We start from the raw sequence: 17430 nt of genomic DNA, 5'->3' as shown, positions 1-17430 counted from the left end.
CCCTTCAGCCATTGAGAGCAATGAACTATACTTCTATTTTATACTTCTTATTAAATAAAAAAATCAGGTTACTAAACAGTAGTATAGTCTACCATATATATATATATATATATATATATATTAATATTTTATACATTATATATATTCATTGTTGTAGGGGATGATAATGGATTATTTTATACTTAGGAAAAAGACGAAACGAATTAAAAGATAAGATCACCCAACAGTGGCAGTAAGGAGGGGGGCAGGGTCTGTTCTTCTAAACATGACACCTTACCATCCATCACTTAGCCATGCTCAGAGTTTTCTCTAACTTAAATATGTGGCTTTGCCTAATGGCTTTATCTAAAAATGTAAATAGTGCAAATTGGAACTAGGCAAACCAAGGAATTTTTACCTGTGGGAACTTACAGGATTTTGTGAACTCTAGCTAGAAACATTTTCCTGTTAGCAGAGTGATTTATGTGTTTAATAAATGTCACTGTGCTGAGTTAGCATCTGGATTTCTTTACGGAAGAAACTGAACAAAGGCACACGATACATACCATCTGTTTGGTATATATCGACTCCTCTAAACTAGATGGAATATTAGACTAGAAAAACAGGAAACTATTGCTACTAAAATACTGGATTTATCATTGTTACTGTTACAGTTTAGTTCTAGTTTTAAACTTACAAGCCAGTAAGTTTGATGTAGTTGCCAAATTTTTTACAATTCTAACTGCATCTCTCCCACATTTGCTGATTTGCCAAGGGGTGGAACTCATACAGTAAATTAAAGGCAAAAGGCAATTTGTGTGGTAGTCTGGCTTCTTTAAGAATAAAGGGCACTACAGATTGCTAATAGGAGCTTCGTTAGCTCTTAGCATCTGCCTGTCCCCTGTTCCCCAGTCTCGTTTGTCAACTTCGCTGGTTTGTTTAGAGTACCGTGTACCCAGTTTGCTCTTTTATATACTTAGGTTTAGAAAAATTTTGTTGAGCTAGCACTGATTTTTCACCTAAGGAATTAGAAGCTATGAAATCTTTATTCCAGAGTGAGACAAAACACCGGTATTTTACTGTAGTCAGTAGTGACTTTCCTGGTCTGTATGATACGGGCTTTTCCATTTTTGTTGATGTCAATTCCCTGAAGGAAACAAATTTAGTATGAGCAGCTCCCCAAAGGGGGAAGAAAAGAAATTACTGCCTTTTCTCTATCCACATTAACAATCTAGAGTTACCGCTCCCCGCAAAGGGAAGCACTCCCTAGAGGTGCCCACAGTAAATAAAAGTGAGGGCTTCTAGGGGGAACTTTGCATCTGTCCAACAGAACAAGAGCCGCATGTTCCGGGTGCAGTTTAGTGGAGGGTCCAAGGAGCAGGCGCTGGAAAGCTGCTGCAGCTGCGTGCAGAAGCTGGCCCAGTATGTGACCGTCCAGGAGCCTGACAGAGTCAGCCAGGAACTCAGGCCAAGTGCTGGCCTGCTGGGGGCAGGTGAAAGCCAAGGGAAGGATTGTGCACAGCACATCCCACCGCAGCACCGGGTAAGTAGGCCAGTGTGTTGGCTGCATGAGAAACCTGACAAAGTATTGCTTTATGGGGACGAAATCACAGTGGAATGTGTTGAATCTATCCGGTTTGTAGGTTAAAAGATACCTAGTGTTGAGTGACATATTTGAAAAAAAAATTTTTTTTAATGTTTATTCATTTTTGAGAGAGACAGAGCACAAGTGGGTACAGGGCAGAGAGAGAGGGAGACACAGAATCTGAAACAGGCTCCAGGCTCTGAGCTGTCAGTACAGAGCCTGACGCGGGGCTCGAACTCCTGAACCGGGAGATCACGACCTGAGCCAAGGTCGGACGCTCAACCGACTGAGCCACCCAGGCACCCCGAGTGACGTATTTTTAAAAATATTTTTAAGTTTGTTTATTTTGAGAGAGAGGGCGCACATGAGCAGCAGAGAGAAGATTGCAAGCAGGCCTCACGCCATCAGTGAGCCCAATGTGGGGCTCAAACTCCCAAACCATGAGATCATGACCTGAGTCGAAATCAAGAGTTGGACACCTGACTGAGCCACCCAGGCGCCCCCATAATGTTGACTGACTTGTTTAGATTGAAGATTGATCCTCATTGTAGCTACCTATAATCCTAGACATCAGATTAGCCAGGTGTCCCGGCTGCATTCTGGGTGTCGTCATAGACAGTGGTTCTCAAAGTATGGTCTGTGGACCCTTTCCTGAGACCTTTCTCAAGGGGTCCATAAAGTCACCATTATTTTTATAATACTGAGATGTTATTTTCCCTTTTCACTTTGTCAGTATTTGCATTAATCTGACAAAAGAATTGTGAGCAAAGCTGCTGTCACCTTGGTGCCCATCAAGGTAGTGGCCTCAAACTGTGCAGGTGGTGATCAGTCTTCACCAATCACTCGCAGTAAGAACACAGGCAGAGCTGCTGTGCCCTGGGAGGCATGGTGGCTGTTTGGAAGGGAAGTGCCTGAGGGCCTGTGCTGGGCGCTGAACCGGCCTTCTTCACGGAACACCGTTAGTACTTGAAAGAACAAGATAGACTAGGGTTATTCATACTTGGGCATTCAGTGGACACTTTCTCAAATGAAGGGAGCCTATCATTTCAGGAAAACAACTAATAGTATTTATCGACAATGATTAAGTAAGCTTTTCAAGGAAAAATTGGACTCTTGGAAAACGTGTATATATCTGCCACTTGACCTCCACAGCTCCCTAACTCAGAAGACTATTCTGATAGTGCTTTTAACGAACATGAGTGTTTTTCTTTGGATACAATTACGTGACAAGATGTTTCAACATTTTGGAAGATCTGTATAGTCCAGCCAATCAGTATTTTCCAAATGACCAATCCAATGATGCTACAAAATCATGCACGGATAAAAGATCCATTCAAAGTGCAAAACAGACCAGTGGTTTTAATATAACAGAGTGTAACAAGTTAATTGCTATGATTTCAGATTCCATGTATACAGCTAACTTTTAAAAACCAGTGAATTGTTGAGTTTTGGTGTTCTATCAAAGAATATCTATCCACAATTATCCAAAAAGGCTACTGTAAGATACTTCTGCCTTTTCCATCTATGTATCTATGTGAAGCCAGACTTTCTTCATGTACCTCATCCAAAGCAACAGACTGAATGCAGTAGATAGGAGAGTCAAGCCGTCTTCCATTAAGCTAGACATTCCAGAGATTTGCAAAATCATGACATCTTTATTTTAGGAAATAGAGTTACTTTTCATAAACATTTTAAATAACATATATTGGGTTCACTTTTAAATGAATATTTTTAATTTTTGCTTTCACTTTTAACATGTAAATATTAGATATAGCCTAAAAAGCCACTGTCCGAGGGCCTCAATAGTTTGTCAGATCATAGAAGGAGCTTGTGATCCTAAGTTTGAGAAGCACTGTTACAGAATTTCTCCAGGAAGTACATATTCTCATGCTTCTTTGGCCTAATCCCAAATGCTGTTAGCATAGGCATTTGCCTCTGCTTTTGAGATGAAATTCTAGTTTCAAGTTGGGTTTTTTATTTTCTACTTTGAGAAATGATTTTCCAAACCTGGCTTTCTAGCCTTTCATCCTATAAGGGCCCTTAAACTCAATGGAGCAAGACCATTCATTGTTGCTGTTTTATCACCAAGTTTCTTGTGGTTCATAATTTATCTAGGGGGAACATAAATTTACATTATTTATCATAAGGTCTTTTTCTTTCAACAAGTGCTGTATGATTTCCTCTTGAATGTGTTCAGTTTGCCAAATAAGATTTCTAGAATTCTTTCCCTCCATTTGTTTGTCTGATCTTTGTGAAGATTTCTTCATGCTAAAGCTCCATTTCTTACAAACCCTGGATCTGGTTTCATTTTGCCACATCAGCTCCTGCTATATTAAGAATCCCTTCCCTGCAAATGGGATGGAGTGGTTTATTACAAGGTACTCTATTAGTTTATGATCCTTTGCCCCCTAAGTAGAATGTCTTCTTTTGTAGGTTTCATCGATCGTTATTAGATTCAGATTACGGTACCCAGTGCGTGGAGTGGGACAGGAACCGAATAGGGTGCTAGAATTTGGGAAGTACGTCTGGAATGCCTTATAAAGGCAATGAAGACACGCCAGGCTGGAGCCTAACCAGGCTACACACGTATCTAAATATAAGAAGATAAATTGAGGCTGTAGCATGTAGGAGCAGATGCAGACTGAGGGTTCTGAGCTACAGCAACAAATGGAAGTTCTAGCTCTGATTTCAAAGGCTGGCCCCCAATACCCAGGTAGAAATATCCCCAGAGTGGCTAGAAATTTTTCATATCTTTCCTCGATGCTGTATTCAGGGACTTTGACGATCTGCAGTTGGGGGTTATGCAATGCTGTGCAAAGACCACAGGCTTCAGAATCAAAACGGATCTAGGTTTGAATCCTGGCCCTGCTAGTGGCCGCGTGATTTCGTGAGCCCCTGCACCTCATCTGTAACATGGCAAGACGGAAATGCTGTATATACAGACATAGTACAATGCCTGGCAAACATCTAAATAACATTGTTCATTATTACTATTATTGCCAGTACCGTTACCCTCCCAGATCTGTGTTCCCTTGCAAGTGAACACGTTAGCGCGCTGGTCAGTAAGCAAGGGTCAGAACTCCCAAGGCAAGGGGACCGTAAGATGGAACGTCTACAGCTGCAGAGCAGAAGACAAGGTAAAGCCACTAGGTTAATTTGCCAGAGTGTAGACATTGTGAAATACTGCCTAGAACATTCTAGTCTTCCTAATGGCAAAACATTCCCAGGTTTGTCGTAGCTGCTCCTGTGCAAATTTGGTATCACGTTCCCTTTCTCAGAATCCATCTTGAGAGTTGCAAGCTGTAGCCAAGTTCTAGTCCTCTTGCTGCCCTCCTGGACTCAGGTGTCATTTCCCCAATGCCTCATATATACCTTCTTATCTGAAATAGTTCTCTTCTTTGCAGGTAGAGATAATTTCCTGTCTTTTCATTTCACGTTCTTCAGTCATTTCCCAGAACATTTGGTTTTTATTCTTCCTCAGCCTTGTAATTTTACCAACTGTGGCCTAACCAAGGCTTCTCAACCTGAGGGCTTCTAAGGCAGCCCAGCCCACCCCAAAGAAGGGGGAAAGGAAAGACAGGAGGGCGAATGGCAGTTCCCAGCTGAACTGTCTGTTGTTGATACAAGAAGTCCAAAAGAAGAAAGCAGCCATGAGGCTCCAGTTACTGTGTGCACAGCACCTCCCTTGTCTGTGCACTTGGGTGGAGGACGGTCTGATCCCGGAGCCGCCTACTCACCTCAGGTGGTTCCATCACACTTGGCTACTCTCCAGCGTAGCCAAGCGTGCAACATGATGTTGGGTTGTTGTCTGCCCCGTGTTTGAAGAACATGTGTGACGTGAACTGGTACTCTAGGAAAGCATCAAAAGTCAGAGCTAGAAGAAATGCCAGGCACTGGAGTCTTTTATTTTTACAGATGAGGAAACTGGACAGAGAAAGGGGGTTTGCCTAAGGACTCCTGATTCACTAGAGTCCCTTATGTTTTTGCTCATTTTTAGTATTCCTGACTAGTTTTCTTTTTGTTCTTTCCTTCCTGTCTCCCTCCCGTTTTTGATGCTTCCAGATCTGCTTTTCTGTTAGTACCTAGTGTTAATACCTATTACTTTTCTGTTAATACCCACTACTAGCAATAGTCAGCTTCACGTAAGAGGAGACAAAATTTGGACACTCTGACTTCTGCCAGCCGTGACGTGATGCTGTTAGAGGCATCTTCTAGGGAGAGCCTGGTTTCTCTCTCTATGCCACCAGCTTGTATGTGGGACGGGCGCACCTGTGTGCAATAGCCCCAGGTATCCAAAACCTAGCCAGAGCTGCAGACACGTGGCTAGGAAGGAGGGGTGGTGGGGTTTCGGAAACTGTGCTCTTAAGTAGAGGCGGCCTTCGGAGGCCTTTTAGGCCTCCAGGCCACCTCCTACACTGTGCTTTTGCCTGCGCTCTATCCAAGAAAACCCCCTCACATTGTAGATTCTTTTGAAATAGATTCTGAAGCATCCCTACACTTCATGCTTAGTGTACCACCTACTATGGCTCACCCCCTCCACTGTAAGCTTGAAGTCTTATACCTGCCTTCATTCTAGCACCTCTTAGGTTGCATGCTAATCACTGTTCTACTTGTTAGGTTCTCACTTGGCTGTGGGTTCTTGAGGGCTGGACCACTACCTTGTTCTCCGTGGCTCTTTCCGTGGTAGGCACTAACACTGCTGAATGAAGAGATCTTGGTATTTTACTAACAGAAGAACTCATTCCCTTGGAATGTCTAAAATGATATTTTTTTTTTAAAGTTTTATTAAAAGCATATGGTTATCTTGAAATCATAGGGTTTATTTCTTCCCCTGCTTTGCTTTTCTGTCGTGACCATGTATTACTTGAGTTGTAACTCTCAGAAAGTAACAAATCAGGGGCGCCTAGTTGGTTGAGCTCAGTTGGTTGAGCGTCCCAATTCTTGGTTTCAGCTCAGGTCATGATCTTGGCAGTTTGTGAGTTCGAGCCCCACATCGGGCTCCGTGCTGTCAGCACGGAGCCTGCTTGGGATTTTTTCTCTCTGCCCCTCCCCCACGTGCTCTCTCCTGCTCTCTCAAAATAAATAAACTTTAAAAACAAAATCATTATCGGAATCTGGACAGTGTCCACTGCCCTCCAGCACCAGCACATGGTCCTGGGCTGGGCCTCTGAAGACAGGAGGACATGATGGGGTTGGACAGCCGGTGAGACACCGAGGAACACCAGGCGCAGGGCAGGAACCTCAGACAGAAACTCTGTCCATAACCCCCTCCTGTAGTAAATCGAGGGACAGCCCAGCTTAAACCAGGACAGAGTCCACTGACAATGACTTTATGCCTTTACTGACACTGGTATTTTCTTTTCACACAAGTACGTGTGTTGCCAGTCCTATGATGGCCAGTGGCATTTCTGATTACGTTCAGCTCGTCTCCTAATTGCAGTCACACCAGAAGCCAGAGAAGCAGCAGCAGCATGGACCGGCCGGCACAGGGACTTCAGGAGGAAGGACCTCAGTGAGTTGGTTGGCTCAGGTAGGGCCTATTTCCCTGTTGTCTTCCTTGGTCACGAAAAAAAGTGATCCTGAGGAATTTGTATCCTTCTGTTCACCCCTCTGTGGAATAGTGACGTGAAGTGCCAGCAGAGAGAGGACAGTAGAGACAGACGGGGCCGCTTCCGCCTACCTGCGCCGTCGGGTGCGGTGGCGCCACTGAAGAGCTGCCCTCCGAGGAGGGGGTGGGGGCGCTGTTAGCTTTTCAACGTGTGACATAAAGAATTTAATTGCCACGCTCCCAAAGAGAAATAAAGGGAAGAACTTCCATTTAATTTCCAAAATGAGATTGAGAACTATCCTAAGACAGGTATCAATATGAATTTGGAGCCAGCTCAGTGATGGTCTCTGTAGCAGCAAATTTCCAGTGCTAAGAGCTGAGGATGTCCGGAAACCTGGGAGGATTCAGCCTTGTTCCCACAGGCTTGCTTTCAGACATTCCCCTCCCCTTGCAGCTTGCTGTTACCAAAGCATCCCACATAACCTATTCATTCAAATTCAGGGTTGCTTGATGCCCTGCTCTGCTGGGAGCTCCTGGAGGCCTGTCTCCTCCTCACTGTGTTCCCTGCTGCGCTCGACAGCAGCTCTCCGGCCAACAGCTTGTGCTTTCCACACAGTTCTGCATGGAAATCAGTATTTAAGGATGAGTTTTCTTTTTAATGTATTTATTGAACTGTGCTAACAGTAGTATAAAATGGAAAATATGGGTGTTTCCTCCATCTGGCTTACCACTCAAAATAAATAGTCCTACAATTAAAAATTTAAGACGATTAAATAAGAATTCACATCTATTTCTTTTAATAACTTAGCAACCACAACAACAAAAAAATTAAAAGCCTCTTTGTCCAGCAGCAGGACAAACTCCACAGTGCCCCAGTTTGTAGCCTCATATCTGCATTGTGGTTAGAGGTTAATTGAATGAGTGGCTGAGGAAAACATGGAAACAAGGCAGGGTATGATATCGTTATTCAGGAAAGATCAGATGCGGCAGAAGGCGGACCGTAGCCCAGCGTATTTACATAGTGGAGAACCACGTACGAACCATGCACCAGGCGGGCGGCTCAGATAGGTTTCTCATTTGCTCTAACCTTCTGGACAAGTTGTTGCATGAACATAAGTGCATAAAACATTTTAGGAACCAATTTAATGTTGTATCTTATTACCTAGAATTCCATTTCAGCTACACAAACATACACATAAGGATGCTCTTCAGTGTTGTTCATAGTAACAAAACTGGCAACAACATAAATGTGCACTAGTAGGATACTAAGTGGTTTTAAGTGTGGTATAACCACAAATGGGATAAAAATACAGTCAACAAAAGTGATATATATCCCTATCTGTTGACATGGAAAGATGTTTGTAATTAAGTTTTTTAAAAGGTTAAAAACAGCATGGATGGTTTAGTTTTTATAGAAACACAAACACACAAAATAGGTCTGGAAAGAGATACACTGACCTGCTAACAGTGGCTCTCACTGGAGAACAGGGCTCCATGTTACTTTCACATTCTTCTGAGAGGCTAGTTTGAATTTATTAAATTTCTATTACAGTTTCTAGAGAAATATCAATTGTGCACACGAAAACACACCAAACCATGCCATTCATAGAAAGGGCATAAAACCACCTACCTAGTAGATGGAGTGTGAAGAGTAAATATGACAACTGAGTCAAGCAGCAAACACAGATGTAACACAGCAGGGCTGGAGCCCATCGTATCACAGTAGACTGTGGATCTGCTGTCACCGTATCTTCCAAATTGCCAAGCACAGTCAGACTTTCATTTGAACTCTGATATCTAAATCTGGGCAACTTACTCAGCTGGTTATTATTTTTTTTTATTTTGAGAGAGACAACTGAGCGGGGGAGGGGAAGGGGCAGAGAGAGGGAGAGACAGAATTCCAAGCAGGTTCCAGACTGTCAGCACAGAGCCTGACTCAGGTTTTAATCCCACAAACCATGAGATCATGACCTGAGCTGAAATCAAGAGTTGGGACACTTAACTGACTGAGCCACCCAGGCGCCCCTCAGCTGGTTTAAAACACTGCAAGTTACCAAAGAAGTCATACAGGTGGCAAATAAGCATGTGAAAAAATGCTTGACATTATAGAACTTCCATTTATGACATTCTGGAAAAGGTAAAGCTACAGAGTAATGGAGAACAGATCAGCGGTTGCTTGCCAGGGGTTGTTTGACATAAGAGTGTAGGCAGCATGAAGAAATTTGCGGCGGGAGGTGGAGAGGTATGGAAATGTCCCTGTCTTCTCTGTGGTGATAGTTACATGCCTCTCCCTGTCAAACTTCGTGGACAGGACTGGAAAGAGACATGAGTGAGCTAATTATCTCCTTTGGACAGTGAGTTTGTGACCTCTATTACATTCAGAACCCGCCTTCCACAAGGTGACGGCTCACACCCATTCATCTGGGAGGTGAGAAAGATGAACTAAGCTAGTGCATTTCATTCATTGACAACTTTCTTACCCACAAAATGTTAACACAGTATTCTTCATTAAAGCAGGACCTTACCTTTGTAAATCATTTCATTAATTTGACATGCTTAAGGATACAAGTTTATCTCACTTCCTATGTGTAGAGGCATTATATATAGGAACCCCGTAAAGGTAATAAACACTAATTTTTGGTGTTTCCCTGATATTTCCTAAAAGCAAAGTTTTTCTGTGTTATTTCAAGCCATTGCTTTTGGCTATAATCACTAATAAACTACTCTTCTGGAATCCCCCTAGTCTCTCCTGGTGTCAGAGGAGCTGTCCCCGGTCTATGAACAATCTGCGTGGGACACGGAAGACTTACGCCCCTTTCTACGCTTATGCCTCATGGATCAGAATTTCCCCGCATTTGTGGAAGAGGTGGAAAAGGAACTTAAAAAGCTGACAGGATTGAGAAATTAACACTCCACGTACATACAGAACTAAGGAACTTGAAAAAGTTCACTGAAAAAGTGCTTCCTCCTAAGATTAGATACAAGAATAAAGAGTATTATTCCAAGCACCTTTTATCAATGTTTTATTTTTAAAAACAGTGAATCCACTTTTTTATACATCATTGCACTTCAACACTTACACAGAACACAAGTACATGCATCTACGGTTACACACCGCATGAGAACCCTGCCGGGTGAGAAAATCTACACTCAACTGTTTTAAATCAATGTGAAAAATACAGTGTCAACCCCAGAGGATAACTAGTTGCATAGAATACCATGCTATAACATTTCAAGGTCATTGAAAACAAAAGGTAAATTATAAAAGTTTGCCTTAATTGAATGTACAATAAGGTTCAACACATCAGTGCAAAAGGATTTAAGAATTTACATGATTTAACAGAAGAAAAAATAATCACTTAAAAAGCAATCATACATATATACTGCAATTCAATATATCCATTCAGTGGAGTGTTCCAGCTTTTTATCAAAGTCATAGGTTAAGCCCTTAAAATTATAGATTTCAGTTTATATTACTCATCTTTATGTACCAGAACTGCACAATCTCCTCATCTGACAACATACAGTAAGGAATGAATATCAGCAGCTAAAAAATGAAACAAGCATTTATTTTATTTTGGATTTCTCCCACCCCCAAAAATATAAATATATATATATATATTTATATACTGTATATATCTGTAGGTTTTGCTGTACTTTACAAAAATGTTATCACTAGATGGCAGCAGTGCATTTTAGAGCTTTGCCAATTTAACAGCTGCATTAAGTAAAAAATGGCGCATGCATGATCCGATCCTCAGAGGACCTTTTCACTTCTACTTAAATATTTTAACAAAGGGGGGAAAAAAAGCAACATTCACAGCACATCAAGCCCCAAATAGTTTACACCTTCTACACTGAAGCATTGTTTAAAATGTACCTGACTAGATCACCCTTACAGGAAAGGCTAAATAAGGCATGCTTTAGACAGTCATTTGTGGTGCTGCTCACTTAAAAGGGGAGAGAACCAAAGAGGTCCAAGCAGAAAATTTAGCAGATCATGTTGCCACCAGTTTCAGGAACCTAAAGATCTGTGAAGAAAAAGTATTTGGAAATTAAAAGGGAATATGCACTGTCCCTGAAGACTACACCAAATCCTACATACAACAAAGCTTTGGTTCAGACAGCACGCGCAGGGATGTGGTGTGAAACTCTGATCTCCATGTGCCGGCATGGAAGGCACTCTGGCCCAGCTATGCCCGGCCACCATTCTTGCCTTGCCCTCACAAGCAAAGTGGAATTAACTGGCCTCTGGGAATAATCCACCCAAGGTGACAATTTTTACCTTTTTTTAAAAAATACAGTTAAATAGTGGTGCAAAGGATGCATTTTGAAACACCATATGTATTCTGAAACGGCACTTATATAAATATGTGGAACAACACAGCTGAAAATGTTCCTTTCCGGCTGCTGCACTGGACGGAGGGCAAACAGAACTTGTTCCATCATATCAACAGCTCTGAAATGAACTAGAAGATCCTACAACATGCTACCAACTACCAAAGAATGTGCAACAAGGTCAACAGAGGCAACGTTCGTTTGCATATAATTTTTAAAATTTCTAAGGAAGGCCATACTTACATTATAAGCAGTATTTAATTTGTGTTTCTCTGGCGCAAGTTTTTATCTTTGTGATTGTTGGTAGAGTTGGTTTTCCTTTGGAGGAAAAATTGCATTATAAGAGTTAAAGTCAGTGGCAACTCTTGAAATTATAACACATGGAAATACAGGGATTCTTTCACTTACTACCATCCCTGGTATAGTAAGAAATTTTACTGCACAACATTAGTCAATAAAAATATTCTTTGTGTAAAGTGCATACACACACACCTTCAGTTAATCCTTTTGACTCCCAAGGCAGACAATATACAGGTAACTTTCCATCCGATTTACAAACTATAATCTAATTACTCTAACGGTGTATGGACAGTGGTTTCTTCTCTACTGAACACCACAGTCTCCTCTCGAATGATAAAGGATAATCACACACAGGCAGGCAGTGGTGTGCCCTCTGGCACTCGGCCAATTTGGGCCTCTCACCCCTTAGTCCCCAACTCTAGGAGACTCCGCTTCTCCTGGACCGACTGAAAATTTGCAGTACCATCTGTCTTGGCTACACGCAACTGTTAATGAAGCCAGACAGCTTCTCCATGCTACAGTCCAGCTTGAAATTAACGTTCACGAAACTGGCAGTCTCCGATACACTTGTTATTTCCTCCACACTATCAATTCAAGTATGTAGGACGTGCAAAATTTTAAATGGTTTTTTTGCATGGCGTTCCACCTTGTGTTGTTACGGAAAACAAAACTGCACAGCCTGTCCTGGGAATCAAATGGCTGTCAGCTCCATGTCTGTGTAGCTAGGGAGTCTACACTACAACACTCATTTCCACCCGCTGGCTCCCCACCACCTTAGCTACTCACTCCATTCAATTAAACTGCAAATACAAAAGAAACTACTGAATCAATGTCCAACAAAGTACTCACATTGGCCCAGCTGGTTCATCGTCTGTAAGGTATTCCGTTTTTTAATAATCCGAGAGACAGGAGGAGAAAGGAGAAAATCGTGAGACTCTACGTTAAGAATTAACAGAAGAGCAAACGGCAAGTGGCAAACATGGCTATTCATAGCATTTATTCAAGGCCATTCCATCTGGAGGTGCAAAACACTCATGGAGTTATTACTTCTAGATTCGAGTTTTTAATGGCGGGTATGTTGTTTCAATGGTTTTAGTTGACACTGGGAATGCTTGTCATGAAAAACTGCAACTGTAGCGGACAGACAGGCTGCGATATTATACTCATCTTGTCCCCAAGTTCCAGTGGTTCACTCTTAGAGAAATGAGAACACAAACCAACATTTCAGTTGTAAAATCCTGCTGTTTGTTTTCTTGTGGTGAATGCATGGCTCAATCCTGCAGTGTGGACGGATGTGTGTGTTCTATACATTTAGCCACACATCCTCACTTCCCCAAAAGACAGTGTTCTTGCTGTTTTGTAATCTTTAGGAGAGTCTTTAGTCTGGCGAATGAGATTGAGGGAGAGGAAGCCACAACAGTTCAACCTAATACTGGGTCAGCCCAGCTGGGCTATGCCAGCACAAGTGCATACATAACCAGAAGACGTTCTGTGATACATCAGGGAGAGCTGAATAGTGGTGACATCCCTCTAGAAAATACTTCAGACTTCTGACAGAAAAGACAGGCTCAACTCGAGCCCTGGCCAAAACCAGAACCCGAATCCAGATGAGCCATGAGATAGTTTTTGTTTTGTTTTTTTTAAACCAAAAAGCTTACATCATCTGAGTTTAGAAGCCTTCTTAAATTGGTATTTCATTATTCTGATTTATAAGTTTTTCTTTCCTGTTTCAACTAAGGGCAACTTGGTCCCCTTTAAGCAGGGATATATGTACAAGGGGAGGGAACAAGCAAGTGCTCTTAGTTTTTCTGTTTTATACCAGTCAGGTAGACTAAATGATTCTGAACAGTTTGGTTTAGCTGAAGGCTTCTAGAAAAACTCTCAGCAGGATTCCACAAGGGGGCTTGGTGCACATGAAGCAGTTATGGAGATTACAGTCTCAGTGTAGGCATCTGCAGGCGCACACGTCAGGAGTAATGTCTGTCACAGGGAGACATTGCTCCACCTGGTCCTTCGAGGCAACGGAGAGGCAAAGCCACCGCCAGCACACACAGTGACTGGAGCAAAAAAAGATTAAAAAAAAAACAAACAAACGAACGAACTAACCACAAACCAATGACTTCTCAGCCAAACAACAGGCTGGCGACACACCAGTGTCCAACAGGATTCTACTACTAACAGTACACTATTGAACAGGTACAAAGAACAAACTAAGAGTCGAGGACACCCGAGACATCAGTGTGCTGTGTATGCAGTGAAGATATACGAAGACATATCAGGACTGAGACACACGAGCCCGGCCTAAATCTACCCTCACCACAACACCCGACTGCTCTCAGCATCCAGGCCAAGCCAGCTCAGCTACATGCTAGGAACTAAGCACTTCAGGGACTTAAAGGAAAAGACACAGGAGCAAACTTAGGATAGTTTTAGTGCTCTGGCTGTGTACCGGAAAACACGAAATTCTAAAGATAACTGACAAGACCACCACCAACCTACTCCCAATGTGGAAAGAAAAAGCAGGGGAGGGGGGACATCGCGATAGCCAAGCTACTCTTCTCAAAGCATGACGCTGTCGGCACCGACCCGAGCACTTTACACGCAAGCTTTTCTTTCGGTGGGGGGTTACGCCCTGCTGTCCGCCCAGTGGGGTCGTCTTCCAGCCTGACAAGCCGGTAACGTGCAAAGGGCCGCACGTTGGGGTTTTAGCAACAGCGGCTCCGGTGCAGCTGCCATGCCTGCAAGTGGGAGCGGGTGCTATTCACGCTAGTGTCTAAGCCTCACTTCATCTCTCTCCCCACATCCACCTGCACATTTACAAGGAATCGAGAAAAGAGCCTCGTGTCTCCTACTGTCCTGGACTGAGCCACTATCCGCAGCACCATTCTCCCTTTACAGGTCAGACAATAAACAACCTGACCCTAACAGGGAAACCAGGAGAGAGGGAAGGAACAGCACTACAGAAAAAAAGGTACGAAAATCAAAAAGTAAATGAGAATTGAACAGCAAACTGAAATCCAAATTAGTTGTGAAAGTGAATGAAGTAAACTTGAAGAAAAGTGTTAACATCATGAACTGTGCATCGTATAGACTGAAGCGGAGATTAAACAAACTCCAAAAGCATGCATATCGCTCACTTACCACCATGTTTTAAGGGTTTGATGCAATTGAGGGGGGAAAAAAAAGAAGTCATAGTAACCGACAAATATCAACATACCCCAAACCCTCAGGCCAAAAGATAGCTGCTTAAACAAGGGCTCCTCTCTTCACCTAGGCATTACTCACAACCACTGGCTAGATGAGAGGAAGAGGACTGGGGAGAAGGGAAACAAGATGCTTCTGGAATCCACCTCAGGAGAGTGAAGTTCCTGGTGGAACTGCTGTCTTCCCAAAAGACGTACTCCGGCCCTCACTCCCCTAGATCACATGGCCGTGTCATCAGGAAGAGTGCTCTGCGATGCCCGCTAAAGAACGGGTTACCTGACATGGTAGCACCTCCAAAAAGATGGCTTTCCAGTCAGAATGACCAAGAGGGGCCTGTCTGGTCAAAGCTCCTTGTTCACTGCCTTCATCTCACGGAGGATGGGCTTTTATAGTTTCTAAACCTGCTTACATTTTGCCTCATCTCAGCAGATTAGCATTAAACCAGAGACTGATTAACAGTTACTTCCAGTTTCCTTTCATATTTGGTCCTATTGTATTTTCTCCATAAGGTAACGGACTCAGAGGACCCCTAGTTAAGAGACAATGAAAGGTGTGTTTTGCATGTCATTTTAAAGATCACATTTCTTTACCAACATTCCTGGTCTGTTGTAAAGCTTCATATTCCCAACTGATAGATTTTTCGGATGTCAGAATACCTCTTAATCGTAGAGTGTCTAAAAGAGTTCGAATGCATCAGAGCCACTAAAAATGGTCCCCCCAAAACCTCAGATCTCCATCAGTAACTTAGAAGAGTCCCTTTGAACTGCTTATAAAAATTATCTCCCTAACGTGAAAACAGAAAACTCTTTTTGATGCCACCCCTGCTTTTCTTAAATCAGCTCCTACTGTTTTCACCTGCGGTCACTAAAACGTCCAGTAGAACTGAAGGCACCAACCATGAGGCAGGTTCCCGCCTCATCTCCCCAGGTGAGCGGGGAGGGGGGAACTTGGAAGCACACACCAACCCCTCTGCTTCACTCAGCAGAGAACCAGCACAGAAGGTCTGCTCCAGGCATGTGAGCTGTAGGATGGATGGAAGGCTAGGGGGATGCTGGCTGGACCCACTCTTTTTAGAAAATTATCATGTAATATTTTCAGAGAATGTAGTCAAGTGATGAGTAAGCTGAAAAAACGAAGCCCTTGTTTGTCTCCACGACTCATCTGTTCCTGAAAACACTGAAGGTAAAAGGTGAGATGCAGACCATCTATCTAGAAGACAACCAATCTACTGGGCACCGATCCTCAAAGAGACCACAGCAGGGGCTAAAAGGGACTTAGTGTGAGTTTTGCTTAAAAATGTTCTGAGTAGATGCCAGTAGACTAAGACACAGAGGCCTTTTTTCCCCCTCCCCCTACTGGAAGTAGCTAACCCTTAACCCTAAGCATTTTCTATGTGAGAAATCTAAAGCAATCTTTGCCATTCTGGTGAAGCGTACTTGGAGTAAACTCTCTAAGTTCAAATTTGTGCAGGTGTGTAGTTTTAAACTGTTCACTTAGTGCTTTTCTGGTCAGGGGCTGAGTTACCAAGAACTCACAGACTACCCGAATAGGAGTATTATGAGTTTTATATGAAATTTTTTCACATAAGAAAAAGTTCAGTAAGTCAAAAATAAATCCTAGGTCTACCTTGATAATAAAAAGTACCTATTTTGGCAGAGAAAGCATGTCAGGCATATTAAAAAAATCCATTTTCACAGTGGCACAAATAAGTCAACAGAGCCACAGATGGCTGGCTGATAAAAATCCATCACCTCTAAAACTCCCAATTCGTATCAGATACAAGGTACCTCTTCATTCATTCCACAAAGGAGTGCCTGCATCTCTCTATATGTAGACCTGGGGACAGGGTAGGTGGGGAGAAAGCATATGAGGGATGCATGGGAGTTGAGGGGAAACTGGCTGGAAAAAAAGCCACAGCATAAGGAAAACTCACTGAGGAACAATCAACTTTTTTTTTCTTTAATGATTAATTCCAGGAGGACAAGAAATAAAGGGGCATAGGAGCAGGGAGGGGTTTGAGAAGAGGAGGCAAACAAAGGAGAAAACTCTGGGATGGAAATGCCAGAGCAAGGCAGGGAAGTGGAGATGGAGAATGGAGCCTGGGCCGCGCTGGCTGTCGGGAAGGGAGCAGAGAGGAGGCGAACACCGCAATAATTCCAGCATCCCAGGTCTGTTGCCCCAATTCAAGAACAAAAAAAGTAAACGCTGCTTGCATCACATTTCTTCCAGGAGATCAGAGCAAAGAGATTTTACTTTGCACTTACCCACGTCTTTTATGTAGGATTCTTCCACTGTCTATAATAATTTAGCTTAAAAGAAGTACCTTCCCTTCAGGAAGCTGTTCAGAAGATCAACTGGCCACCACTTGAGTTCAGTAGCCATGGAGCTCTAGCTCTTTTAAGATAGCCACTTCCCCGGGCAGGTGTCTGCACTTGTCAGAACCAATACTAACCACTTCTCAAATCTAACCCAAATG

General features: G+C 42.9%; 2 protein-coding genes across 3 annotated transcripts in view; one reads left to right on the top strand and one right to left on the bottom strand.

Annotated features, from left to right (window-relative positions):
• REC114 (REC114 meiotic recombination protein) overlaps positions 1-10120 on the top strand; it is a 106257-nt gene extending 96137 nt beyond the window's left edge. The window contains exons 4-6 of the mRNA XM_043555057.1: positions 1310-1522; positions 7005-7094; positions 9856-10120. Of these exons, the coding sequence (XP_043410992.1) occupies positions 1310-1522; positions 7005-7094; positions 9856-10020 (468 nt within the window). The 3' untranslated portion in view covers positions 10021-10120. The remainder of the gene's footprint in view (positions 1-1309; positions 1523-7004; positions 7095-9855) is intronic.
• The window catches only part of NPTN (neuroplastin), a 73568-nt gene continuing 66256 nt past the window's right edge, over positions 10119-17430 (bottom strand). The window contains exons 7-9 of one of the 2 annotated variants that reach the window (XM_043555055.1): positions 12600-12621; positions 11694-11768; positions 10119-11143 (exon numbers count right to left, since the gene is read on the bottom strand). In XM_043555055.1, coding sequence (XP_043410990.1) covers positions 11708-11768; positions 12600-12621 — 83 coding nt within the window. In that variant the 3' untranslated portion in view covers positions 10119-11143; positions 11694-11707. The remainder of the gene's footprint in view (positions 11144-11693; positions 11769-12599; positions 12622-17430) is intronic. The other variant, XM_043555056.1, reaches the window with a different exon arrangement.

Source organism: Prionailurus bengalensis, chromosome B3 (genome assembly GCF_016509475.1).
Source record: "Prionailurus bengalensis isolate Pbe53 chromosome B3, Fcat_Pben_1.1_paternal_pri, whole genome shotgun sequence".
In the NCBI taxonomy this organism is placed as follows: Eukaryota; Metazoa; Chordata; class Mammalia; order Carnivora; family Felidae; genus Prionailurus; species Prionailurus bengalensis.
Note: the sequence above shows the minus strand (reverse complement) of the source record. Positions and strands in the feature narration are given on the sequence as shown.